This window comes from Dendronephthya gigantea, unplaced genomic scaffold (genome assembly GCF_004324835.1).
Source record: "Dendronephthya gigantea isolate DGI-Jeju-01 unplaced genomic scaffold, DenGig_1.0 000233F, whole genome shotgun sequence".
Lineage (NCBI taxonomy): Eukaryota > Metazoa > Cnidaria > Anthozoa > Malacalcyonacea > Nephtheidae > Dendronephthya > Dendronephthya gigantea.
Window position 1 is genome coordinate 59599 of NW_021163243.1, and position 27881 is coordinate 87479.

Here is a 27881-nt window from a genome sequence, read left to right on the forward strand (position 1 = left end):
TAATAGAGGATGGTCTGAATTTGTTCAAGACAGAAAACAATGGGAAAGAGAATGTTTAAATGACGATGATATCAAAATATCACAGTGTTGTAACGAGACATTTGATTACCTTGATGAAAGATTTAATGACTACATAAAGTTGTGTCCCATTGTGGGTAAGTTTTAATGATCGTACTTTGCCGGCTCTATTATTTTGCTCTAGTCTTATGCATGGCGTTCAGGAGATGTTTTGTAATTCGATAAAAATTAATTACCTGTACATAATGCCACACGTGTCTTGTTTTTCAATTGCGATTTCTGGCAATGCCTTGTAGAAAATCTTTTTGACGAATATTTTATCCCATGGTTACGTAAATAAATTTTAAATCAAGTACAGTCGTGTAGAATCTGTATTAATCATTGCAATTTTTCAAATTTGTCCATATTCGTGTTGCTTTCATTATGCCACTAGTGCAGTTATCGAACAGTGCGTGGGATATGACGAGACGCATTATAAAGCATAAAATACGGCCCAATTGGAGTTGTGTGTGATTTTTTGACCTCTGTATCATGGGAATAATGTTTTTTGCCTAATTGTCGTGAATATGTTTGTTTTTGTGGAAATAATTGTGTGAGAAATTTAATTAAGAACGGCAGAAATTTAGATCTAATTTATCAAATTGGTATAATGTCTCTAATTAAAAATCAACTATAAATGATATTAGTTAACTATCACTAGTTATCACTAGTTAACATTTAACTATTTAGTATACAGCTGAGGAATAATCTACTGTTGTTCTCACTAACCATGCATAGTTAAATTTAAACGAGCTGCATGGGATGCAGGCAGCCGCCACGTCTCTTTACACATGTACAATTTATAAATACACTCCGCATATTTCCTTTAAAGTGCATTCAAGTCATTTTAAAAAACGAGATAAATTTGGCATTCTCTTCTTTCAGAGGGCAAATGCGCATGTCATTTTCAAGAGCAAGGAATAGACCGTTTTACTTACGGTAACTTGTCAGATCCAGTATTTTGGATGATGCCAAATATTTCATGTCGACACAAGTTTCAACTCCGTCGTCTAAAAGTGGAGCCAGACGTAAGATCACCGCACAGTTTTCCTGTTGGTTTTAATAAAATCAAGAATATATTTCAACTGTATGGAGGGCGGGAGAAATCGTGTGATATCATGGTTTATGTTCGCTCCTGTAAGGACAAAGGCAAAGTTAAGTATTTTTTTGAATAAAAATTTTCAAGAACTCTCTCGTACTTCCTTCTCAACTACAAACAAAACAGTTTCATGAAGTTAAGCATTCAAGTCTTATATACATGGCAATCACATTTTCCTTTCCAGGCTTTTCGCAGACATTTCCTGTACAACCATATTGTTTGTTTCAAATTGAAGAATATCGAAACTCATTTTCATTATGAATTATTCGATTTGAATTATTATTATTTTATTAACATGTATTTTATTAACAGAAATGGAAAAAACAACCCTGGAAAATACCAGAAAAAGAGGTAGGATTACAATCACTTTTCTCAGTAATGTTTTAATCAAGGGGAAATAAAATTATGCATGCGCACATAAGCGTACGCGAGCTTCAATTTCTGGGGGGGTGATTACTTGCTCCCAAAAAATTTTTAAAAACTTCGCCTTGAACTAGTAATAAATAATTAGGTTTAAACTGTTGGTTTCGAAACGGTAAGTCGGTAAAACGTAACAGGATGTTTTTCTTTATTTCGTGATGCGAAACAAACAAGTTTGTTATTTTCCGCTGCTGGCTAACTGTTTCAGTGGCGGATCTAGGGGTGTGCAGAATAATCTTAAATTCAAAACACCTTAATAACAATGCTATTAATTATAGATTTGAAAAGAATATTTTTACATTAAAATCTACCAATTCGCTTCCGATTTTAAGCAGTAGTAATATATTCTGCACAACCCTAGGTCCGCCACTGAACTGTTTCCACAAATGCGTAAGTTGGTTAAACATCCCACAGCTAGGCGCGTTTTAGCAAATAATGCGCAAATTGCAGCAACGACGCTATATCCGTTGCGCAAGCGACAGGTTCTAGTTATTTCATTCCGGTGTTGTTGCGTGTACATACTAGCTAAATCCTCAGTTTAGTTCAGTTGTTAATGTGTACGCTTATAATTGTGAGTAAGCAACTTTGTATTGGAAACCTTATTGTACTTGCTAAATCTATCTATGTGGGAACTCATTCTATATTGGCTTAAAACGTAGACTAAAGTAAGTTCACAAATATTAGTTTGGTCAACCGCAATCGTGGTAGCTATTCATTTCGGCCAAACGCCAGCGATATACATATTTCACTCGCAATTGGCATATAATCAATTGGTCTATGCATGATTATTTATTTTCAGTCTGCGCAACAGAACTTATTCGGTCTATAAGTCAAAATGCTAAAACATCACTAAATTGTATCATCAAGCTCGAATCGCGTTGCTAAAGGCAGTAAATATTGCATGATTCTAGTTCTACTGCATGTTATCAACTTTTAATAAGTACATGTTAATTGTTGTTAATCGTTCCATGTCATGGTTAAATGCTATTGTTATATTATTCGCTAATGTACACTCGTACTATATGTAGTTAGTTTCTATTCAATTGTATACAGGGTGAGTAAAAAACCCTGATAGATGTGCCACTCCACATTATGATCCAAACCCACGACACGATTCGCCCCGAATGTTTCGTTTAGGCGATATATCTGACTTCCAAAAGGCGATGTGCAAGACCGACGTCTTGTGCCCACTACAGGCCCCGAAGCATTCCCTCCCAATACTGGTTATTGAAATGGTTTCCCAGTTGTGGAAAGGCAAAGTCATTTTGCATACGACGATAGGCGCGACCATCCACATTTGCATAAAAAAATAAGGTCAATGTCACTTGCCCGTTCATTTCAAATCCCGCTTCGTCTCCAATAAAAAATCGCTGCAAAAAATTTTCGTTTTGGCAGCATTCGTTAAACCACTCGGAAAAGCGCAGGTGACGTGGCTAGTCGTTTTCCAATAACTCGTGTCGTACATGCATGCGGCGTACATACATCCAGCACAAGTCCAGTCTTGTTATCCTGTTGAATGTTGTTTGCGAAACTGCGATGGGATTCCAACGAGAACTCACATGTGGGTTTTGCTCTAGCAGCTTTGTTACTGCCGCTATGTTTTTCTCACTTCTTTCTGTTCGTCTCCTGTGAATTGCCCTTGTTTCTGTTAAGGCTTGTTCCCGTGTTTTGATATTTTCTCCCTTTATCCAAAATTGTGTTTCGTGAAGGAGGATTCCGTTCGGAAAATCTTATTCTGAATGCGTTTTGCACTTCTCTTTATACATTTTGTGTGACGATAAAATTTGTTATAACAAATACTCGTTGTTCTGTTTTCAGTTGCACCATTTTGTATTTGATGAAGTGGCACAACTGATTAATAAAAGGTCGTAGAGTTCCATGCAGGCAAATTTCTACAGTTTTATTAATTCTCGCACGATTAGAATGCATATTAATTCCTTAGATTAATTAATGGCTCACTTATTTGATATGCTTCGTATACCCATGAGATATTTTAGGCAACGTCTGTCACATTACAGCCGGTATGGGGCTAATTTGAATTTCAATTGTGTCAGTTTTTTCTTACTCACCCTGTACCAATCATCTCCAGAATGCCATGCATAGGACAAGAGCAAAATAATTAAAGCAAAGTACGATCATTAAAACTTACCCACAATGGGACACAACTTTATGCAAATAGTCGTTAAAATACTTGCATGCAGTATTCTGCATGTCTGTACAGAAATACAATTAGACCGGTCTGGCCGTTTTTACCATATAAAAGAAAGCGCTCAACTTCAGCTGTAGCTTGCCAACCACAATGATGGCCGTGTTATATATAACTTGATAGTTGAGCCAAAATAATATCAACTTCATTGACACATGCAATGTTCCAGTTTAAATTGATTTCACATTGCCTCACAGAGCTGATGACATAATATCGGGCGATTCATAGAGTGACACGCGCTTTTAATCGCCTACCTGAACTGAACTATCGTGATTAGCTTGATCGTGTTCCGACTGACGATTAAGACTGACAGATATGTCTATAATTATGCTTTTCTTGCTTGTTGAAACAATTAATAATTTAGGGATGAAAACCTGATAATTTCTGAAAATGAACAGCGTTTTGGGTGATATGAGTTTTTAGTTTTTGTCGACCTGATATTATAAATAGTAATTGCATGCAGAGAAAAAATCAACACATGAAATAAAGAAAATAGCTACAAAATATCTTCCTTTAAATTTAAACACGGTTAAGCACTTCCTATACCTGGACATCAATGAACGAGTAAATTGCATTTACTTCAAGGTTGCAAAAAAGATATCCTTGTTCTCTGGGACAATTCCAATCTCGTTCCCCATGTCAAAATCCTGAAGAGGTTTATTAAAAATGAAAAACTAGGAGTGGAGGAAGAAAGCACCCATCTGGGTTTCATCAGCTTCACAAACAGCAGAGCAAGAGAATTATTGAAAGTTGGAGAAATTAGGAATAAAACACAGTTGTTAACGTGGCTGGATAGTATTCATGTTTACAACGATTCAAGTAGCTATAGCAATGCGACCAGAAAAAGTGTTTGTGATCTTTTGAACAGTGTAAGTGTAACAAAATGTCGCTGGCTCCCACATGCACGCCCTAATTAATCCAAAAAGAAAAAAATTACCATTGCTTTCTGACAAGTTTAATGATCACGAAACAAACAAATTATTAAGAGCTCTTTCCCAATAACTGCCAAAAGATTAAATAACTTTTCTGCTTCCAATTATTATGCATTGCTAATGCAATCTCTATATAATGCAATCTCTTATCTATATTATTGTGCATTACTAATGCAATCTCTATATAATGCAATCTCTTATCTATATTATTATGCATTACTAATGCAATCTCGATTGTGATTGCAATTGGCTAAAAACCTTCAGATAATTCTCAATGTCTTGCCACCTACAAGACTTATCCGTAGGTGACGTAATTTATTGCGCTAGTTTGTTGTCAATAATGGCGCAGGCTTTTCCTCTAAAAATGAAATACATAATAAAAAAATCATTGAATTCGGTTTTCGCATGATATCGAGAATTATCAAGCCTCAGTTTGCGTTATCTACCTCAGCTTCGCTTCGGCGAATAACGCAAACTTCGGCTTGATAATCCTCGATATCACACTGAACCTCATCCAAATAATTGTTAAATATTCGTATAAGAGCGTTGGGATATTATGCGACTTCGATCAGGAAAAGGCGAAAAAAAATCAAATAGGCTGTAGAAATTTGTCATTTCAGAGTCTGATAATACATATTTCAAAGTTGCTGCTATGTTTTTTAAAGGTATTAAACGACACAAGTCCTACGAATTTCCGTCCTGATGTTGAAGACGTTATTTTGTTGCTATTGCTAAGCAACGGAACACACGATATTTTAAAAGATCAAGAAAGGCTCCTAAATGAATGTGTAAATGTTAAAAAGAATGTCATAATTATTGGTTTAACAGGCGGCTTTGCAGGAAAGTTCAACTTTGCAGGCTTTAAACTTCGTGTCAAACGATGGCCAGCACCAGAGCGAGTGTTTGAAGGAAAATTAGCCACGTTGGAAAAAGTTTTGAATGAAACGATCGATGCTTCCTGCATGTCATTCGGTAAGTTTTGGTGAAGATTTTTTGTATATATATTTTTTGTATATATATAGAATTTTTTAATCCCCGAGAGCGCGTACTATTCCTGGTTGGTGGATCAAAGATTATATAATGATAAACTTTATTAACCTTTTTTCTTCGTTGTTCACACTTTCTCTTTGCTTCGGTTTCGTCGAGGATTTCCGACATTTTACGAGTACCCTGTAATTTTACTATGTTAAATTTCCCTCAATCTAGGTAAATGCAAATGCAAATATGGTAGAAATTATGAATTTACCACATATACTAAGCCTGGAGCAGATAGTGGATTCGTGAAATGGAAAATACCGGAAGTCACATGTTCTGATTATGAAAGAGGTCAGGTTGATCCACCTTATGACGCGTCTCCTGCAAATTTGCAACTGGGCAAGCACGTGATTACCTACCCATTCTCGTATAAACGTGATGGCAAAGTGGTTCAATCTAAATGTTTTGTAAACTTAAGAGTTGTCCGTAAGTATTCAGAACAATTATTGTTCCGATATAACACACCTCATGTTATGTTTAAAACATCGCAAATTGTTTAAAACAATGAAACTTTTTTTACGATTAATTTATTTAAGATTTACGATGCAATATCATCTTACTGTCCTATTTAGCTTGTTCATGCCCATGCCCGCAAACTGTTACAAAGGTTGTGCAAAGTCGAAAAGATAAAACGTTTATCAGTTGGTTAGAGCCTAAACCCAGATGCCCGACAACGCCAAATGCAGGCAATCCTAACACAACCAGTGGATGGTTCTCTGTTGGCAATTACACGCGTAGCTACAACTACAGTTTCATGAGCAACAATCAGACATTTCCTATTGAATGCCATGTAAGAATTATTATAGCAGGTATGTTAATAGAGAACTAACGTGTGTGTGTCTGGCAAGAGCATTTCACCCGCGTCGCAAAAGCGTACGTTCGATCCCTGCCGAAGGACGGATAGTTGACTCATTTCTCCTTCAAATTTTTCTGACTTGAATTTTAATTGTGTATAATTCCACTTGAAATTAAGACCCTTTCAATTAAAACCCCGATTCACCTCGCTCTTCGAGCTCGGTCTGTACAAAAAGACCGTTATTTCTCGGTAATTCCGTTATTTCTCGGTAAAGACCTCGTGCTCGGTTAAGGTGGCTCACTAAAGTTTCTCGAAATTTTTAAATATACATTTTAAACAGGGATATTCAGCATCTAAACGTTTGACTAGAACACTAAAATTTTATATAACTTTCAGGCAACATACCTAGAGCCGAAATCTGGCAGTCGTTGCTATAGCAACAGAGACGTTTCAAAGTAGCCGCTAAAAAGCATTTAATCGAGTTTATATCGCAAACGAGTTCGGTGACCCCCAATTTTTTTTTCATCAAAATTTTACACAATAGTTGCTTTATCGATAGTAAAGTTTGTGAAAAATTCTATCTAGTGCGATTTTTTTAAAGGGCTAAAATAACGTTTTTTGCAATAGAAAAAATCGCACTAGACAGAATTTTTTACAAACTTTACTATCGATAAAGCATCTATAGTGTAAAATTTTGATGAAAAAAAATTGGGGGTCACCGAACTCGTTTCCGATATAAACTCGATTAAATGCTTTTTAGCGGCCATTTTGAAACGTCTCTGTTGCTATAGCAACGACTGCCAGCAACAAGTTCCGAATAGATTTCGGCTCTAGGCATATGTTGCCTAGAGGTTATATAAAATTTTAGTCTTCTAGTCAAACGTTTAGATGCTGAATATCCCAGTTTAAAATGTACATTTAAAAATTCCGAGAAACTGTATGGAGCCACCTTAATAAGAAGTTAGTATTTCACGCTAATATAACTTATAAGGTTATCATATCAATACAAAGGAGAATAATGTAATTTGTCGATTAATATTAGCTTATTTATAACCATGGATAATTATTTGTCCATCTTTATAACACAGCATGTAAAGCTACTTTCATGACTGCAGGTTAACCAATCCTTTTAATTTTGTCTTTTACACAATCACAAACTCAAAATTTTTTAAATTTATTTTTGTTTTTCTGGCAATCTTATCGTTATCATGCACCAAAGTTGACTAAATGCTGAGCATGACTTTCCCTTTCCTTTGCAGTTCAGACATGCAACTGGTTCTGTACTCGGCAGGTTGATATTTTAAATCACTATTGTTTTGATTCTTCCAAATATACTTGTCCAGATGGCCAAAAATGTTGTCACGATTTAAAGTAAGTGTCATGGTAAACTCTTTCGTTATTTCAATATAAAAATGGAAGAACTAATACAGGGTGTATTTAAAAAAAGTTACATTTATTTTGGTAAATATCTTCAAGGCGTATACGCCGACTCGTGGATAGATTGAGGCGTTCGGACACCTCTTTCAAAGAGTTGCAACTCGCAACTCAAGTTTTCACAGAAAGTTTGTGAAAAATAATATTTTCGCAGGTTCACAGAGAGGCTTTTAGCAGCTGAGTAAAAAACGGCTTGCACACAAAAATTGGTGAGTGAAAATACAGTTTGACATGTACCTGTGGCGAATAGATCTCACACCTCGAAACGCTCAACAAACAAGATTAAAATCCCTCTCACTAAAAGAAGATGATAATGACAGTTCGTTAAATATATTCCATGCTGCAATATTTAAGGGGTAAAATCTACGCACGTTTAACTTCATATAATTTGCGGAGGATCAAGAGGATATATAATTAAGATCTGATTGTTCAGTTGCCATGTTTGGCTATGACTTTGGAAGCAGTGAGATCGTCTACATATTTCCAACAATCGCAGTTTGGCAGGACGAGATCGTTGATCATAACAAGAAACAGTATAAGGCCCAATTTTGTGCCCTGTGAGACATCAGCGTTCGCTGTGATTCATTGCAGCAAAGATTTACCCAACTTAACCCGTTGTTTACGGTTTGACAAGAAACTGCATATCCAAGGCAGTAATGACCTTCGTACTCCCAAGATGTTAAGGTTAATGCGGTCAAAGGCCTTGCTAAAGTCTAAGAAACAAATTCGAAAATACTGACCAGGCGTATCCAGATTTAACAGCCAATTATGAAACATGGCTAAAAGGCGCAAAGTTGTAGATGTGCCGTTTGGCTTTGTAACGCCGAACTGTTTATGATTTTTTTGTTTGCGATATCTTCAAGAATCCAGTCTGCCACAAATTCCTCCTCCAATTCCTCCGAGATGCAGGGCATTAAAGAGATTGGTCGTAAGTCGCTTTCCTCTTTCGGTGGTTTTTCTTCAGGGATTCGAACAATGTTTGCAGATTTCCAAGTATCAGGAACGATACCTGAAGATAAAGAAAGGTTAAAAAGATCAGTAATTGATTCAGCTAGTTGATGAGCCAATTCTTTCAAAAGACGTGGTGGAATATTGTCTGGACCCATTGCTTTATAAGGGTTGAGCTTTTTGCAATTTCATAGAATATTTGCATTCACCACGATATAGAACTCATTTAAGGAGTTTACTATATTAACCATCCGTCAAAGTTACTCTATTCTTTTCAAAATGAGTTGGCACTATATTATTAGATTGACCAGATATTCGCTTAAAGAGCTTCCACTATGATCTAGCTAGTATCCCTCTTCATCAGATGTTGAACTTCATCTGTATAAAACTTCCGTTTTCTTTCTATTATCTCTAATCTTACTTTGTCTCTATAGTGGTGCCAAAGATTTGTATTTCCACTGTCTATTTGTATTTTTGTATTTGTATTTACAAGATTTGTATTTTCACTTATCTATCTATATATAAGTTATAACGCGTGCAGCTCTATTTGGAGTTTTTGAAGTTTGTCGCTCAATTTACTGCCAATGCCGTCACAAACAGGAGCACAATAGGAAAAACATGGCTCGATTAATCCCTGATACACTCTAGCTGCTGTATCGTGATTGACATAACTTTTTAATCGTTTTAAAGTACTAATTCCGGATGATACGTTTTTAAAATATCATCAATATGTTTTTCCATGCAGGTCCATTTTTCGTCAATAGCAAGTCCTATAGTGATTTAGTACAATCTACCTTTTCTAATTTGTTTATTATTTACAATAACATTAATATCATGGTCATTGAAAGTTGCAAGTCTTTGACGAGAACCGATAACCATGAATTCAGTTTTTGAAATATTTAAACTTAATTTGTTAACATTAAGCAACTCTTTACGTTTTTCAAGTTCAGTATTCATAACTCTTCCAAGATCATCGAAGTTATTATTTTTGAATTTCGCGTTGGATTTCGAGTTTTTTCCAGCCAATTTTCTCAAGAAGAATTTCAGCATTGGAGTCATAATTTGAAAATGAGGCAATTTTTTACTAATTTTTATTGACATGATCGTTCCAAGTTAGATTCTCATCTATCCATACACCTATAGATTTTGTGTGTGAAACAGGATTAATTGACATCCCGTGACTTATTTCCCGTCAATTTTTGATAATGGCGATGATTGGAACGTTTTCAATCTCTGTCTGGAGCCAATTAATATGAATTCCGTCTTTGAATGATTAAGAGTAAGCTTATTTGAAATTAACCACTGATTTATAGCTAGTTGCTAGATCTTGATTTCATTATAATATGTATAGTTTTCACCTCACTTAGCCGGGATAACTAGCTCAATGTAAACAGGCCCTAATACTGCAAAGCTTTCGGTACGTTAACCCGGGCCATCATCAGTGCAATTTTGTTTAACTGAGCTGAGGGGTTGCTGCCTGCATGTGTTTCTAGTAATAACGCGTGCAGCTCTATTTTGGAATTTTTGAAGTTTGTCGCTCAATCTAATCGTCAACGATATAAAATCCACAGATCCACAAAATAGCTTGTCACAAGCAATATAATAATATAATCCAATTATTAGTAATATAATAACATAATCCAATTTTTCCTATAGTAAAAACTGAACGATTTAAGCTATTTATCACCTGGACATTATAATAAATTATCAATAAAACTAGAAATAATCGAAGATTAGCAAGTGCGTTCGGTTCGGTGATCGGATTTCTCATCGTTAAAACACTGCAAGATAGATTCCGAATGCTTTGATAAGAGTCCTCACTGATTTTTCAAACACTTCAAAATCAAAATAATCTACAATTCCTACACCTTCTTAATGAAACAGGCGAACACGAAAGCCCAATTTCCCGGTCGGCTAACTCCTAAACAGTAACAAAATACGGAAAGCACGTGAAATTAGGACGCGACACGAAATCGGGCAGGTGAAGCAAACGCAAAAACACGAAAGCGGGCCAAATGCCACACAAAATCTCTGAACGACATAGCATCCAGCCGTCATCGTATTGATCAGGAAGCGTTCTCTCCATCGAACGCAAAAATTTTAGTGATAATTAGAACGTCTGTTGTGCAACTAGTTTTTAGGGTTTATAATAGATATATAACAGAAGTAATAATTTTAAAAAGTTACTCAAATTCCTAGTAAAATTAACCCAGACATATTTTTTAGTTATTGTAAGCAATATTGCTATACTTCAACCGAAGATTTTCGTCGAAATCCCTGCAAAAGAAGGTAGGAGGGGTGGAGAGAGAGAGAGGGAGAAAGAGAGAGGGGGATTTTTCTAACTGGCTTTATTCAATTCTATTTAGTATGCTTCCTTTTTGTCGTTCTTGTCCTATCTGCAGTGACTTTTTTTGATTAATCAACTTCGTGCTTCACTGTATGATGATTGCATTTGTGTTAATTGCGTCGTAAAGTCAATGTGAAGAGTCAGGAGATAATAAATGGAAGTCTGCATTAATTTTTACATCTGCAACATTAGTTTAAAGTGGATATGATTTAAATAAAACTCTATCATATACTGTAAAGTATCTTAGATACATCTAGTAGAAACGAGATTTGACAATTCCTGTTAATAATAATACAAGTCTATTAAAGAGCTAGAGAAACATTTCAAATGCGCTAAATTTATTTTAATCCATATCAAACTGTGTTCATTGCTTGGAGAGTTTTTGACTAAGATTCGTCGTTTATGTTACAGCCATGCTCGAGGATATTAACGTAATAAACAACATATTAATACTTCATTCGAAAAGAATATAAATAAAGCCATAAGATCAGCTTTATTTTTCGTGTTAGAAACAAAGAAAGCTTTACCACACTCTGCCTAATGATTGCAAAAGCAACTGTGAACTGCTGGCTGGGAACTGTTATTGCTTTAGCCCAGGCGTACGAGTGACAGTCATTGTTATTTTAATTCCTAAGATATGTTGATATTGTTTGTAAAAAAGTTTGTTTGTAAACCTTTTGCACAACGCTTTAAATTACTTTATGCCTCGCAGATATTTAAAACCATGACGTGATAGGGCCCCAGAAAAAAATTTTGCCCCGGGGCCCACAATTTCTTTCGGCGGCCCTGTTTATCGTCTCATTATCTATTGTTTTAATCCCATTCGACGCGACAAAAATGCGACGTATAACCTAGGCTTTATTTTTTGCTTCCAAAATAATTCATTTATGCAGGCTATCAAACATGGCATCTATATTCTATGCTAATATACTTAAAGATTAGGTAAAGTCTGTTCTGCGCATATATTCCGCGCAGCAACACCTTCCATTAGTGGGGGAGCAACTTTTGGAATGTTAATGATATGCGGTATTAGCGCGTTTTATTACAAACGGACAGTTCGGGAGCACAATTATTTTATTTTATGTCGCAAGGCGAAGAGGCTTGAATTGCGAGTGATGAAGATAAGGCTGCTAGAAAAAAGCAATATTATTGTGAAAGGAATGCTTCAAGAATTTATTTGATGAATGAGGACCCCAAATGGCGAGTCTATTTGTCGTCGCTACAGACGCTACTTTCTCGCTTGTCCTACAATTACAAATATATAAAGTTTTAATTAACGGTTTATTTACAAGCTTCGCGAATCTTTTTCAAAATATAATAATATTTTCTTGAAGACATAATATAAAATAAGCATAATCATCACAGCCGGTCAAGCGAGAACGAGAAGAAAATAAGAAAATTAAAACGACACATATACGTCAAGTAAAGATTATATAACAAACGTAAACAAACATGCGCGGTATATATGCGCAGAACGCACTTTACATCATCTTTAACTTTTTAAGAATTACGCAGTTTTTTTACTCTCTAAAGTTAGCAAATTCTTTCTCTGGCCATCTTGGTTAACAGATGTTTAAATTAATATTGTGTCCGTCATAAAACATTCAAAGTTGTAGTTGATGAATTGTGTGTATGAAGTACACGAATATGCAGTTGGGTAGATGTGAACGAGTAATTAGTTACGAATGCTCTGATGTATAAAAACTCTTATTTGAACACCAGTCAATCGTTCACATCTGTCAAAAGAAGAAAATTGCACATAAAATGGCAGCGAAAATTGCAAGTGTAAACGGGCCTTTATGAAGTGCGTAGTCAGTTTTTTACTCTCTAAAGTTAGCAAATTTTTCTCTGGATTTTTTGGCTAACAGCTGTTTAAATTATGCGTGGGTCATGAAAATTGTAAAGTTCTAGTGCAAGAATAGTGTGAATGAAGTATATGAATATGCACCTCTCCCAAGTCACATTGTCCAGTACTTTAGTACTTTAGTACTTTGCAATAAGGCCAATACTTAGAGTAATATAGTTAGAGACTTAAGGACAACGCACGCGAACTGCAAACGCGATCACGATTTTCACTAATTTTACAGTTTTCAAAAGCAGCCACGTTTGAATATGTTACGATATCAGTCTTGATAAATACCCAAGATATGGCAGTATGGGGTCCCACATAGCTCTCAAAATTTTGTTTTGAGAAATAACGTTGGACTCAAAAAAGTTGAAAAAAAATTTAAACGGTATCACATAATTTTGATACTTGTGGGGTTACCATAAAGTTCCCTAGGGTATAAAGTCACCCAATACGTTTTACCACATTTTGCATACCATAAGAAATAGTGAAAATCATCTTAGAAATGAAATTTCCAGTGGCGCAGCTAGCATCAATAATTAGGGGGCACATATTCATATATTCAATTTGGTACTGTAAAGATAATTGGTTTTAAATGGAACCACGCAGTTGTTTATGAAAAAGTAATTTTCATATGTCCATCATCACTCGGCTCAAAGTACAAAAAGAACGAGACATCAGCTGGAATATTCAGTCCAAAGCGGAGGTGTTATCAGTTGAATCCAAAAGAAGCAAGTCTTAAAAGATCCGCCCGTCTAAAGGTAAACTATATTACACTTTGTTACGTCTTGTTTGAGCTTCTTGCTGGGCTTTCATTCTCAATTTTCATTTTTAAATTACGCTTTCTACCCAGTGTTTCAATCCCACAACTCAAGTTTTATACAATTTTTTTTTTCATTTATAATTAATTTTATAATTTTCAGTACTAAAAATATAATTCTCATAACATTATTCACAACCAACGATGAACAAGGAACAATGAATTAACAAAGAACTATGTATTATATTTCGTGCTTTGTGATTAAAATGAGTACAAATGTCTAATAAAGGGTCTAGAGTCTATTTTTATAGTAAAGTATATAGCTACTATTGTATTGATTATTTTGTTTATGCTTTAAAATTTAAAATCGTTAGGCGGAAAATCATTATCATGCGCCGACTATGATAATTAATATAGTTTTATATTATAAATTTTCATGTTTAATAGGCGAGAAAACTTTACCCAATCCTGCCGTAATAAGGCTTAAATTCCAAAGTAACTATAATCTTTAATCACTATATTCATCGATGTTTCGACATCTGAACAGCGAAATCTTAAAGAGCAGCCACAGGTATGTTAAAAAGGAGCAACTGATGAAGCCCTTGGCAAAAAACCTATATCATGCATGAGAATACTCATTGGCGACAGTTCTTAAAAACTTTTTCGCCCACAAAAAATTAATGTTTTCATATCTCTTACCTGAGCTAGAAAGTGATATTTCACGTTTCGCGAGGGGGATTAATGTTACCAAAGAAGGCTTCTTGTTTATTTCTAACATTACCTAAAATTTGTTGCGACATGATGAGTTGCATGTACGCTAATTTGCATTTTACTTTTAACATTATGGCCTTCAAGTTTTGAAAGTTCATAACTTGAAATTGTCCCGGATCTTGCGCATTGTGTGCCGACCTCTAAATCAATAGAAGAGCCGTTTCGAAACATTGGTACAAATCAACATTCGGCCTACTGATTGTGTTTGAATGTGTATAAATTATATACGCAACGCTTCGTATAAACGCAACCAACGTGAAGAGGCCATGATGAACTACATTTTTACAGATCGCATGACCAAAAGACCTCTGATATATCTGTGCATGTAGTTATATAAGCCGAGCAGCTAGGAGAGGTTTAAATGTAGTGTAAAATATATATGGTGTTTTTGTTGAACAAAATATGTCACAGGAACTGTTTTTGTTCGGAAGTTTTCGCTAGTTTCCCGCACCTTGCAAAATGAAATGTTCTTATCGCCGGTTTCGTTAACGCTAACTGAGCATTTTTTCCTAATCTTCAGTTACATAATTGTTATCATTCCACAGCACACAGTAGCGTAGCCAACCTCACAATTTGTCCCGCTATGCTAATATTTTGGTGTTCATTTACTGTGCATGAAAACAATAAATTTCTAAAGAAATGAATAATTATAAATTGTATAATAACTCGAAATTTACATAGCGGGATAAAATCGTCAGGCTGTGCTATCCTTCTCAGCGCTAGCTGTTCATAACATTTCGTTCGGAAGCGAACGGCCACTGCGAAGGTATTTTCCCCTTGCGCTCGTCTGCGATTTCCATCTGTCGACCGCAACCGAACGGCGACCGCAACCGCAGTGTTATATTAGGTACTGTATCTAAAAGCTGTTATTTTTGAGGCGAGCATATTATTATTATTATTATTTTTATTATTTATTTATTATTATTATTATTATTATTATTATTATTATTATTGTTGTCGTTGTCGTTGTCGTTGTCGTTGTCGTTGTCGTTGTCGTTGTCGTTGTCGTTGTCGTTGTCGTTGTCGTTGTCGTTGTCGTTGTCGTTGTCGTTGTCGTTGTCGTTGTCGTTGTCGTTGTCGTTGTCGTTGTCGTTGTCGTTGTGTCGTTGTCGTTGTCGTTGTCGTTGTCGTTGTCGTTGTCGTTGTCGTTGTCGTTGTCGTTGTCGTTGTCGTTGTCGTTGTCGTTGTCGTTGTGTCGTTGTCGTTGTCGTTGTCGTTGTCGTTGTCGTTGTCGTTGTCGTTGTCGTTGTCGTTGTCGTTGTCGTTGTCGTTGTCGTTGTCGTTGTCGTTGTCGTTGTCGTTGTCGTTGTCGTTGTCGTTGTCGTTGTCGTTGTCGTTGTCGTTGTCGTTGTCGTTGTCGTTGTCGTTGTCGTTGTCGTTGTCGTTGTCGTTGTCGTTGTCGTTGTCGTTGTCGTTGTCGTTGTCGTTGTCGTTGTCGTTGTCGTTGTCGTTGTCGTTGTCGTTGTCGTTGTCGTTGTCGTTGTCGTTGTCGTTGTCGTTGTCGTTGTCGTTGTCGTTGTCGTTGTCGTTGTCGTTGTCGTTGTCGTTGTCGTTGTCGTTGTCGTTGTCGTTGTCGTTGTCGTTGTCGTTGTCGTTGTCGTTGTCGTTGTCGTTGTCGTTGTCGTTGTCGTTGTCGTTGTCGTTGTCGTTGTCGTTGTCGTTGTCGTTGTCGTTGTCGTTGTCGTTGTCGTTGTCGTTATCGTTATCGTTATCGTTATCGTTATCGTTATCGTTATCATTATCATTATCATTATCATTATCATTATCATTATCATTATCATTATCATTATCATTATCATTATCATTATTATTATTATTATTATTATTAATTATTATTTTTATTATTATTATTATTATTATTATTTAAACATATTTAAAAACGGTAGTCCTTCATCAAAAATGATTTTCAAGGGGCCGGCCGTTGCATGCCAAGTATAAAAATAATTAACGTACATAAAGTTTATACCTATATAACTATATACATCATATATTTACATTAATTTAAGTTAGGAAAAAAAGACAATCACAGATCATAAATAAAAACGCGGATGAATAATCAACACATTTAGCTATTCAACACATTTTTAAACTGACCAATTGTAAGTCCTTCAGTTTTTGCAACATTTGGCAAATTATTCCACAGCATCGCTCCAGAATAACTTGTGTTCTTTTTCATTAAATTAGTTTTAGGCTTCGGAATTAGAAAATTAATGTTGTTACTTCTCAAATTATTATGGAACTGGTTGTCCCGTACTTCAAACATCTATTGCTTGATTTATGCAGTTATTGCTTACTCTGTACATAAAGGTTACTGTTTTTGTTTTCATCCTATTAATTATTGGTTGCCAGCCTAATTTATTCAGTATATCGCTAGATCCTATTTCATACGATTTACCCATTATGACCCTTGCATCCCTGTTCTGCATTCTTTGTAACTTTTCTATTAAATAATGGCTAGAGTCATCTCAAACAAGACTACAATGGTCGAAATGGGTTAGCTAGAAAGAGGAACTGAAATGTACCTGCCATTTTGAGAATTGGTTCAAGTTTAGAACATTTAGAATTAAGGATGCTCAAGTAATAAATTAATATAAATAAATAATTTTTATTTATAATTCAATAAATATTTTTTTTTATTGAACGTTCAAATATATTTTGTTATTGGTTTTTCATTATTTAACGATGCAAGAGGTTGTACGCGGGTATTGATTCCACCATAGTTACCCGAAAATGTGTTTTTTCATGGCATTAATCCACAATTAGCATTTTGATCCGTTATAATTTGCATTACATGAAGTAGCGCACGCACTCATTATTAAAAAATGTGAATGAATTATAAATATATACAAGGTTGGCAAGTATATTACTGTATACAAATAATATGTCAATAAAAAAATACATCATAAACACTTCAATCTCTTAAAAAAACAAATCAGTATGAGCACGAGAAAATTTTAAACAGGTATCCTGTTATTTTTGCTCTCAAATCACACCAAAAAGGCTGAATTTATCGAAAATTCGTCAAAATTTAGCGAATTTTTTTCAAAACCATGCGGAATGATAGGTGCCTGCCTTATGTCACAGATTTATGCCCTGTGATTGGCTGATACTGGGTTGACGTGGGCGTTGCTTGGGCGAATCGCTAAAGTCAGCCAATCAGAGGGCATCAATTTGTGACGTAAGGCAAGCAATTATCATCTCGCATGATTTTGAAAAAATTTTGACGATTTTTCGATAAATTTAGCCTTTTTGTTGTGATTTAAGACCAAAAAATGAAAGGATACATGTTTAAAATTTACTCGTGCTTATACTGATCTTTTTGTGTGTTTTTGATGTATTTTTTCATTGAGATATTATTTGTATACGGTAATATACTTGCCAACCTCCTATATATTTTATACATAAGAGATCATTGACATTTTTGTGCGCGCGCTACTTCATGTAATGCAAATTATAACGGATCAAAATGCTAATTGTAGATTAATGCCATGAAAAAAACACATTTTCGGGTCACGTATGATTCCATCGAGGATCTGGAGTGGCACCCAGACTGATTTTTACGGAACAATGCCACAGTTCTGCCTGTCATGGATGGTGGGCCATTGAAATTTGATTTGAAATCAAATATAAAACTTCGATTTTCACTCTAGTGATAATTAAGTAAAACTGCATGAAATGCATAGTTATGCATAGTTAAAGAGACTTAAAGTATAAAGTTCTACTAAGTAAATAACCTCAAATACCGTGTTGAGCATTAGAGAGCTTGTCTAAGACAATGACATGAATTTAGGCTTCAATATATTAGTTGGAACTTAAAAAATATATGGAGAAAAAGGCACATTCGTAAATACCATCGAGACTATTAGACTTTATTATTTTTATAGACTGACTGCACATTTTTGACATAACTTTAACTTTAGAATGAGGACTAAACGAAGCCAGCGTAAACCAATCATATTTGGCAACTGTAAAGAAGTTTTGCAGACGGTTGTAATGATTTATTTTGCTGCAAACCTCGTTTTCGGAGAAGAAGAAGAGTCTGAATTTTGTAAAAGAGGATGGTCTGAATTTGTTCAAGACAGAAAGCAATGGGAAAGAGAATGCTTAAATGACATTGATATCAAAATATCACAGTGTTGTAACGAGACATATCACAATCTTGATGATAGATTTAATGACTACATAAAGTTGTGTCCCATTGTGGGTAAGTTTAAATGATCGTGAGTACGTATACTCGGTTGCCCTTCTTTACAAAATTTGCTTTAGTTGATATTATTTTTAGGAGATGATTTGTATTTCAATAAAAATTAAGTAACTGTGCAATATTTTAAAAACGTTTTTGACGAATAATTCATCCCAAAGTTTTGTAAATAAAATTTTATTTCAATATATATTTATTTCGTATATCCCAGGCTAAATTAGCCGAGTATGATCTACAGATATTACAGTTAGAACCCAGCTGAAAAAATATTGCAGCCCTTTTAACTGTTCAATCATGTTCGTGGAAACAATCCTGTTTTCATTGGACTGGCTACGTTTTAGCCATGTAGCTAGTATACTGCTGAGGATTAATCTAATTGTGTTAACGCTAACTATAGTTAATTTTGAGCCTGCTGATATGAGCACACTCCACATATTTTTTAAGCAAGCTATATCCCCATGCGATTATTTTAAGTGACAGCCATTTAAGTCTTTAAAAAACGAAATAAATTTGGCATTCTTTTTTCTTAGAGGGAAAATGCACATGTCATTTTAAAGAGCAAGGAATAGACCGTTTTACTTACAGTAGCTTGTCAGATCCAGTATCTTGGACGAAGCCAAATATTTCATGTTGGCACAAGTTTCAACTCCGTCGTCTAAAAGTGGAGCCAGACGTAAGATCACCGCACAGTTTTCCTGTCGGTTTTAATAAAATCAAGAATATATTTCAACTGTATGGAGGGCGGGAGAAATCCTGTGTTATTATTGTTTATGTTCGCTCCTGTAAGGGCAAAGGCGAAGGCAAGTATTATGCCTATAAAGAATTTTCAACTCTTTCCTACTAACTTCTCATCTACAAACAAGGCAGTTTCATGCAGTCATACATTTAAGTCTTAATTCATGTCAATCACACTTTCCTTTCTGTTCTTTTCGCAAACATGTTCCTGTACAACCATCTTGTTTGTTTCGAATTGAGGAATATGGAAACACATTTTCATTAGGAATTTTTCGATTTGAATTTGTGTTATTTTATTTTATTTACATGTTTTACAACTTCGATTTGCACTCTAGTGATAATTAAGTAAAACTGCATGAAATGCATAGTTGTGCATAGTTAAAAAGGCTTAAAGTATAAAGTTCTACTAAGTAAGTAACCTCAAATACCGTGTTGTGCATTAACGTGCTAAGAACTAGACAGATGGGACAGCGGGAGGCTTTTGCCTGAGAGAGCAGGCAGCACTCGTTCCTGCCGCGGGCAAGGCACCGGCTAGATCATCGCCCCCCTTTTGCAAGCAGGCTGCCAGGGTTAGTTCGATTCAGTCCCCCCCTGGCGGAGAGCCTATAAGGTTTACGTCATCACTCCACAGTGGTAATCGGCGAAAGCACGGGCAGCTGTGGTCAGAAACACATTTTCATTATGAATTTTTCGATTTGAATTTGTATTATTTTATTTTATTTACATGTTTTAAAACTTTTACACAGAAAGGGAAAAAACAGTCAAGGAATATACCAGAAAAAGAGGTGGGTTTACAACCACTTTTGTCAGTAATTTTTAGGAAAGGGAAGATATAGCATCACTCAATCTTCTACACGTTTCATACAACACTGTTGTGTGAATAAATAATTTGTCAGTGAATTTCAAACAGTATACCGACTACTTTAGTACTTAAGTAGAGTATATTGTCTAAGTGGATCATTTTGTATATTGCTATGTACTGTATTAATTTGTATAATCGTGTTTGTTTACAATCGGGTTGTATCTGTATATAGATTGTCACAGTTGGTTGATAAAATTAAAACAATCGCAATATTCTCGTTCTCGAATTGAGCGACACTGATCTAAATAATGAACTGAAACCCGAACAACACGATACCACACACAACCTCATCGCTTACCGGCCTGCATTTCTGGCCATTAGGGTTTCTGAAAATAAACAGCGTTTTAAGCCCTGTGGAGACGGGCAAGCCAAGTTTTATTTGCTCGGGTGTACGCATAAAAAATTTCCTTGGCAAGGAGCCTTGTTCAAAAGCTGGTCATGAGAAAATTGCGCAACAATATCTTCGAGCAAATTGAGCGGTTTTTGGAAGTTTTATCATTTCTGTTTGTCTTGAGACTCGATTGTATACTCATTTTATCACATTTTCGTAAAATTTATACACTCGACTTATATAATTATTATTGTCAAAGAAAAAATGTCAAGGAAAACTTGTTCGTCATACACACAAGCAAATGAACTGGTCAAGAAAGCTTGTCAAGGCAAACAAGCACATTGTATTTGCTTTAAGGTTGCAAAAAAGATATTCTCGTTCTCTGGGACAGTTCCAAATTCGTTGGCCTCAATCCCCACGTTAAAATCCTGCGGAAGTTTATTAAAAATGAAAAACTAGGAGTGGATGAAGAAGGCACCCATCTGGGTTTCATCAGCTTCTCAAATAACAGAGCAAGAGAATTATTGAAAGTTGGAGAAATTAGGAATAAAACACGGTTGTTTAAGTGGCTGGATAGTATTCATGTTTACAATGACTCAAATAGCTATAGCAACGCGACCAGAAAAAGGGTTTGTGATCTTGTAAACAGTGTAAGTGTAACAAAATGTTGCTGGTCCCCACATGCACGCCCTTATTAATCAAAAAAGGTAAAAATCACCATTGGTTTCTCAGCAGTTTAATAATCACGGATCAATTAAGTGATTAATAAGACCTTTCCTAATAGCTAGCAAAAGATTAAGTAACGTTTCTGTTCACAAAGTCTTTAGGTCATGTATTGGTATAGGAGTTATAGGAGATATTTTGCGTCCTCGATCAGGAAAAAGTGGGAGAAAATCAAATATATAGGCTCTCAGAAATTTGTGATTTCAGAGTCCGATAATACGTGAATAACGTAATTCTAAGTTGTTGCTATGTTTTTTAAAGGTATTAAACGACACAAGCCCTAAGAATCTCCGTCCTGATGTGGACGACGTTATTTTGTTGCTATTGCTAAGCAACGGAACACACGATAATATTTTAAAAGATCGAAAAGGCTCCTAAATGAATGTATAAATGTTAAAAAGAATATCGCAATTGTTGGTTTAACAGCGGCATTTCAGAAAAATTCAACTTCTCAGGCTTTATACTTAGTGTCAAACGACGGCCGACACCAGAGCGTGTGTTTGAAGTAAAATCAGACACGTTGGAAAAAGTTTTGAATGAAACGATCGATGCTTCCTGCTCGACATTCGGTAAGTTTTGGTGAAGCTTTTTGGATATATTTTAAAAGGATAATTATTACTGGCAAGATTTCTATTGAGACATGATTGGATTAGAACCTTCGCATATTTGTATTGGCAGGTGTTATCCGGGGGTAAAAATACTAAATGATTATTTAGGAGAGAGGAGATCATTAAAGGTACGAATTACAAGAAAAACAAAATTTTTCACATGTTTCTCCAGTTTCTCTTTACTTTCACGGATAACACTAGAAAGAAGAGACAGATGATATCAGCGCTATGCCACATACCTATTAAATCTGCTGTAGGGGCTTGTGCAGCCTCGTTACCAGTCGCTTTAAATAAAATAAATATAGGAACACTACAGGCTTTTACATAAACCAGTGGCTAACAGAGCGAGCGCACAAAGAATTTTCGGGACGACGCGACGGAGAAATGGAGCGCCTGGCAGAAAATGCAAATATTTTTTTCCACAAATATGATTTTTGACAGATCGAGCTTTTCGGCGTTTTACTCGTGCATTTTTGCGTTTTTGGTGGTTTGTGGCCATATGGATGACCTGGAGCATTCGCTGAAGAAGTTCTCATTTGACGGTAATATTTTTTACCGAATTTGGTTGCATTTTATATAATATTTAGTACGTTTTTAAATATGCTAATAATAATATCCGTCGACCGCTATCATAATTATTCTGATGATAAAATTGTCCTTACAATAGCATCTTCAAGTTCTGATGATGGTTTGGATTTATCGTCGCTTGGGGAACAAAATGTTCAAGCCGTAAGTCACTTGGTATTCGCGTTGGAAATTTATTTTCCCGGCTGAATACATTAAGCTGATATATTTTCCACTGACATTAAAATATACGTATGCGCATGTTCTATGTTTTTAAATGTTATACAGTATGTATATTTCAAATACTTTGTATGCATGTTAACTGGGCCAGCTCCGCCAGTCAAACCTGAAGTTGACATTTCAATAGATTTGCCTCCCAGTATGTCTTTCATTTGTATGCCCCAACATGTTCCCTGTGTTTAATAAACAATTATAGGATGAGGTTTTTGTGATATGCAGAGTTATCGAGGTCAAGGTAAGCTATCAGCCGAGCCGAAGGCTATCTACTAAAGCTATCTTTTCTTGCAGATGGATGTCAGGGTCAATGAACCACCATAACTCGCGGAGATTAAAATTTAATTTAAAATATAATTCATATATACACCATAAAATAATAAATCCAATAGGCTTGCATGTAAGTAAGCATTTTGTAATATATGTATTCAACTTGATATATAACCTCTTATCACATTTCTAATGAACTTGGGTGTTAACACAAAATAATAATATATCATCAGAATCCTTTTTAATGCATTAATGCATTATACCTACTGTATTCTAGCATCAAATGTGGTATAACAACGCCTAAATAGACAAAACACTTCTCGACGTTTTGACATGAAGGCCTTCGTCAGGAGAGTTAGTATGATGCTAGTTGTTTGAAGACGCTGCCACGCTGCTCGGCTCCCTGGTTTTATGGGAACTACTGTATTCTAGCATATAATTTGTCAAGGGGCCAATGCAAAAAAAGAAGGCACAGATTGGCCTCAGATTTGGAATGAATCGTGAAATATAATAAATTATGGATTCAAATGTATATGTAAAACTTTCTTCGATTTGTCCTGTGAATTGTGCCGCAGCCATTTTAATATCAAAGCTTTTTATTGCGGGGAAGAATGCTTTTTAAAAGGAAAGAGAAGGAATCTTATGAAAAGAAAACATGCAATAAACACAAAAGCTAAAATAGATTCATCTTGATACCATTGCCATTTTGGAGCAAGAAATCATTCCTAGAGTTAAAAACCACGACCTGCCGACAAAAGAAAAAAAGTAAAGTAAAAACAAATTCCGAATAAACAGGACATCTTGAGAGTCAAAATATGAATTAAGCAAGACACAGGTTGAGACTTTATTTTAAACTTTAAAGTCATCTTCACACAGAATGAAATACAATACTTTACAACGCATAATTATATACACAAAACAGAGAGAAGAGGACCGATAGTGAACTCATTTTTCCATCAATTGTTCCTAGCTTGAATTTAAAGTGTGTATAATTCCACTCGAAATTAAGACGATTTGAACCTTAAGAATTTACCTGCATCGTGTGAAGTGCCAAAAATCATAACTGATATACAGAGAGAGCGCTCACGTGTCAATCCAGCATGTGGGCGGAAGGCCATCAGTTAATCCAAACAAGGGGAAACCTGATGTTACGAATAAAACTAAATAATATTATTTAGTTTTATTCGTAAAATTTACAAGTAGTTTCACTGCAAGACTTCTAGCATTTTACGAGTAGCTTCTAATTTTACTATGTTTAATTTCCCTCAATCCAGGCAAATGCGAATGCAAAAATGGTAAAAATTATGAGTTTACCACATATACTAAACCCGGAGCAAATGCTGGATTGGTCAATTGGACAATACCGGAAGTCACATGTTCTGATTATGAGAGAGGCCAGGTTGATCCTCCTTATGATGCGTCTCCTGCAAATTTGCAACTGGGCAGACACGTGATTACCTACCCATTCTCGTATAAACGTGATGGCAAAGTGGTTCAATTTAAATGTTTTGTAAATTTAACTGTTGTCCGTAAGTATTTATAACAGTTCTCTTTCAGGTGTAACACATGCACCTGCTTGCCAGGTTTGAAACCTAGCAATTTTTTTACGATTAAGTTATTTAAGAGTTTATTACGATTCAATCTCATTTTAATTTCTCATTTAGCTTGTGCATGTACATGCCCTCAAATTGTTACGAGGGTTGTGCGCAGTCAAACAGAAAAAGCTTTCATCAGTTGGTTAGAGCCTAAACCTAGATGCCCGACAACGCCAAGTGCAGGCAATCCTAACACAACCAGTGGATGGTTCTCTGTTGGTAATTACACGCGGAACTACAACTACAGTTTCATGAGCAACTATCAGACATTTCCTATTGAATGCTATGTAAGAATTATTATAGCAGGTATGTTAATAGACAACTAATGTCTTTCGCCCTGGTTTAGTATCTGTATCTCATTCGAAATTTACGACAACCAATATTGTACTGCAAAGTGATTCATGAGTCTTTGAGTTCAGAAAAGCTCGTAAAATCACTTAAATAATGATCGTGAAGTGTTCATTATGACAAATTGTTTCCCACATTCCGTGGTTAGAAAATCATTCATCTGTATAAGCACCCTCAAACAGCAGTTTAAAAAATCAATTAGCCTATATAGCTCATGTTAATCTAACCCTGCAGAAATCGAGCGAGATTTAAATCGCATCTTTGGGTATCTAGACCGCTGTTCTAGAAACTTAGCTATGGACTATAGCAATCTGGGGTCAGCATATCGAGTTGTTTCCGTTCTAATTGCAAGAAATCTTTTCTGCATGAGGCCTAGGACTTAACGCGCTTGTCATGGAGGACACAAGACAAGTGTTCTTTCCGACACTGACTGGATAGCTGATGCAATTGGTAAACTGAAGCGGCGGTCAAGCTAAGATACCTTAAGGTTGCTCCCAACAGTTTTAAGAATATTGAAAACTAATAATTTAGATTAAAATTTTTCGCAGGAAATTTCTTGCTAAACGAAATGAAATTTTCCAGATATATTAACCAAAATTCTAACAGTCGAAAATTGTCGTTGTTATGGTAAACTGTTGTTATGGTAACAATGGCAATTCAATATGGCCGTCATTTTACCTACTCACGCATTTTACTCGAAAACAAGTTCGGGTTACCCCAGTTTTTTATTTTATAAAAAGTTTTCTAACAAAAAAATGGGAAATTTGAGCAAGTTTAAAAAAATTCTATAGAGCCAAAAAATTTCAATAACGAAGATTTTTTTTTAACTGGTTTAAATTTTCCATTTTTTTGTAAGAACACTTTTTATAAAATAAAAATTTGGGGTAACTGAACTTGTTTTCGAGTGAAATGCGTGAATAGTAAAATGTCGGCCATATTGAATCGCTATTGTTACCATAACAACGGTAATGACGTCATGCTTATGGGCAATTTCTGACTGTTAGAATGTTGGTTAATATATCTGGGAAATTTCTTTTCCTCAACAAGAAATCTCGTGCTAAAATTAAATCAAAACCACAAGTTTTCAATATTTTAAAAAATTGTAGGGAGCCACCTTAAGATGCGAGCTCAAATCACGCTCGAGAGAACGAATTTATGAATTTGACGAATCTTTGAAACAATGCATGGTTTATAAAAGCTACGAAAATCGCTCAGTGAGTTTATAACTAACTATAATGAGGCCATCCATGTAATAAGTCAGTTGCGATTTTGTTACACTTCACTCGATGTAGATAAATTCTGAAGGTTTTTTAAATGGTCTTAGTTTCCAGTGGAATCATACACAACTCAATTCAAGCCAGGAACCGAGTTGAGAAAATTTAGTCAACTATCGGTCCTCCGGCAGGAATCGAACCGGCACCAGCATCGCATAAAGGCTCTTTTCCACTCATCGCAAAACGTCCTCGCAGCGAGCTTGCGAGGAGTCTCAAACCGCGCTGCCAATTTCCACACTTAGCTTTGCCATTAATTCGCGTGCTATTTTCGTGCTATTTTTACTTGCAAAATGGCGGCTGCCTTTAATCGGCGCCTTTTGCTATTATTGTATTTAAGACGTCGTAGGCGAAGACGCCTAAAGTATTTAAAGCGTTTTTGGGTTAGGCCGATTTTCCTAAGACGAGAACAACATGGGGAGTACTTCAAGTTGGTTAAAGAAATGAAAGACGAAGACCACGAAAGCTACTTCGCATACTTTAGAATGCTCCCTCAACAATTTGATTTCTTGTTGTCTCTGGTTGAGCCTCTTATCGGCAAATGCAACAGGAGAAGAGATACTATTTCTTCATCAGAAAGGCTTGCTTTGACATTACGTTATTTGGCGTCTGGTGACAGCCCTCAAAGCTTATCATTCAGCTACAGGATTGGCTTGACTACTGTTCATAGAATAATTGGGGATGTTACTGAAGCAATCTGGTCCACTCTTTTGAGTGCAGGATATATTAAAGCACCAGAGAGTTCTTTTGAGTAGGAGAAAATAGCAGGAGAGTTTGAAAGACGGTGGAACTTCCCTCATTGTTGTGGAGCCATGGATGGAAAGCACATCAGGATGCAAGCTCCCCCATCAGCTGGTAGCAGATATTATAATTACAAACTGTGGCACAGCATTGTCCTACTTGCAGTTGTATCAGCTGATTATACTTTTTTATTGATTGATGTTGGTGACTGTGGTCGCCATAGTACGTGATGGAGGTGTTTTGCAGAACTCCCACTTTGGTGCAGCGCTGTTAACAGATCAACTTGGTTTACCATGCTCAAAACCACTTGCTGGTGTGGATCCAAATGTAAAGATACCTTTTATGTTTGTGGCTGATGAAGCATTTCCATTAAGATGCAACATCATGCGTCCATATCCTGGCAAGAACCTGACAGAAGCAAAAAGGGTCTTTAATTACCGTTTATCAAGGGCGAGGAAGATTGTAGAAAATGCTTTTGGCATTGCTGCATCGAGATTCCGCATCTTGAGACAAGAAATTATTGCCAACCCTAGCAAAGTAGAAAGTATTTCCAAAGCAGTTGTGGCCTTACATAATTTTCTAATAGTTTCTGAGCAGCATGTACCTGCTGGGTCTAGGATGTATTGTCCACCAGGATTTGCAGACTGTGAAGACAGGTAAGAAAATTTTTACTTGAATTTGAAGTTTCTATTTGAATAATTTTCCCTGGATAATTTAATGCAGATTTTGCATTGTTTGTACCTAATT

General features: G+C 35.7%; 2 protein-coding genes across 2 annotated transcripts; both read left to right on the forward strand.

Annotated features, from left to right (window-relative positions):
* The first annotated feature begins 1041 nt into the window (after positions 1-1041).
* Positions 1042-19696, forward strand: LOC114540404. The gene is made up of 3 exons (XM_028560595.1): positions 1042-1085; positions 18572-18855; positions 19383-19696. The coding sequence occupies exons 2-3, from the start codon at positions 18573-18575 to the stop codon at positions 19694-19696; spliced, it is 597 nt and encodes a 198-aa protein (XP_028416396.1). The 5' UTR covers positions 1042-1085; position 18572.
* Positions 19697-23128: 3432 nt separating this feature from the next.
* Positions 23129-25382, forward strand: LOC114540405. The gene is made up of 3 exons (XM_028560596.1): positions 23129-23150; positions 24454-24708; positions 24844-25382. The coding sequence occupies exons 1-3, from the start codon at positions 23129-23131 to the stop codon at positions 25098-25100; spliced, it is 534 nt and encodes a 177-aa protein (XP_028416397.1). The 3' UTR covers positions 25101-25382.
* Positions 25383-27881: the final 2499 nt, after the last annotated feature.

Excerpts from the sequence above, each read along its gene's own strand:
- LOC114540404 (XM_028560595.1), top strand. The coding sequence starts at position 18,573 with ATGAGGACTAAACGAAGCCAGCGTAAACCAATCATATTTGGCAACTGT. Across the intron at positions 18,856-19,382 it reads AAAGTTGTGTCCCATTGTGG|AGGGAAAATGCACATGTCAT; the intron begins GTAAGTTTAAAT and ends CTTTTTTCTTAG.
- LOC114540405 (XM_028560596.1), top strand. The coding sequence starts at position 23,129 with ATGCAGAGTTATCGAGGTCAAG. Across the intron at positions 23,151-24,453 it reads GCAGAGTTATCGAGGTCAAG|GCAAATGCGAATGCAAAAAT; the intron begins GTAAGCTATCAG and ends CCCTCAATCCAG. Across the intron at positions 24,709-24,843 it reads TGTAAATTTAACTGTTGTCC|CTTGTGCATGTACATGCCCT; the intron begins GTAAGTATTTAT and ends TTTCTCATTTAG.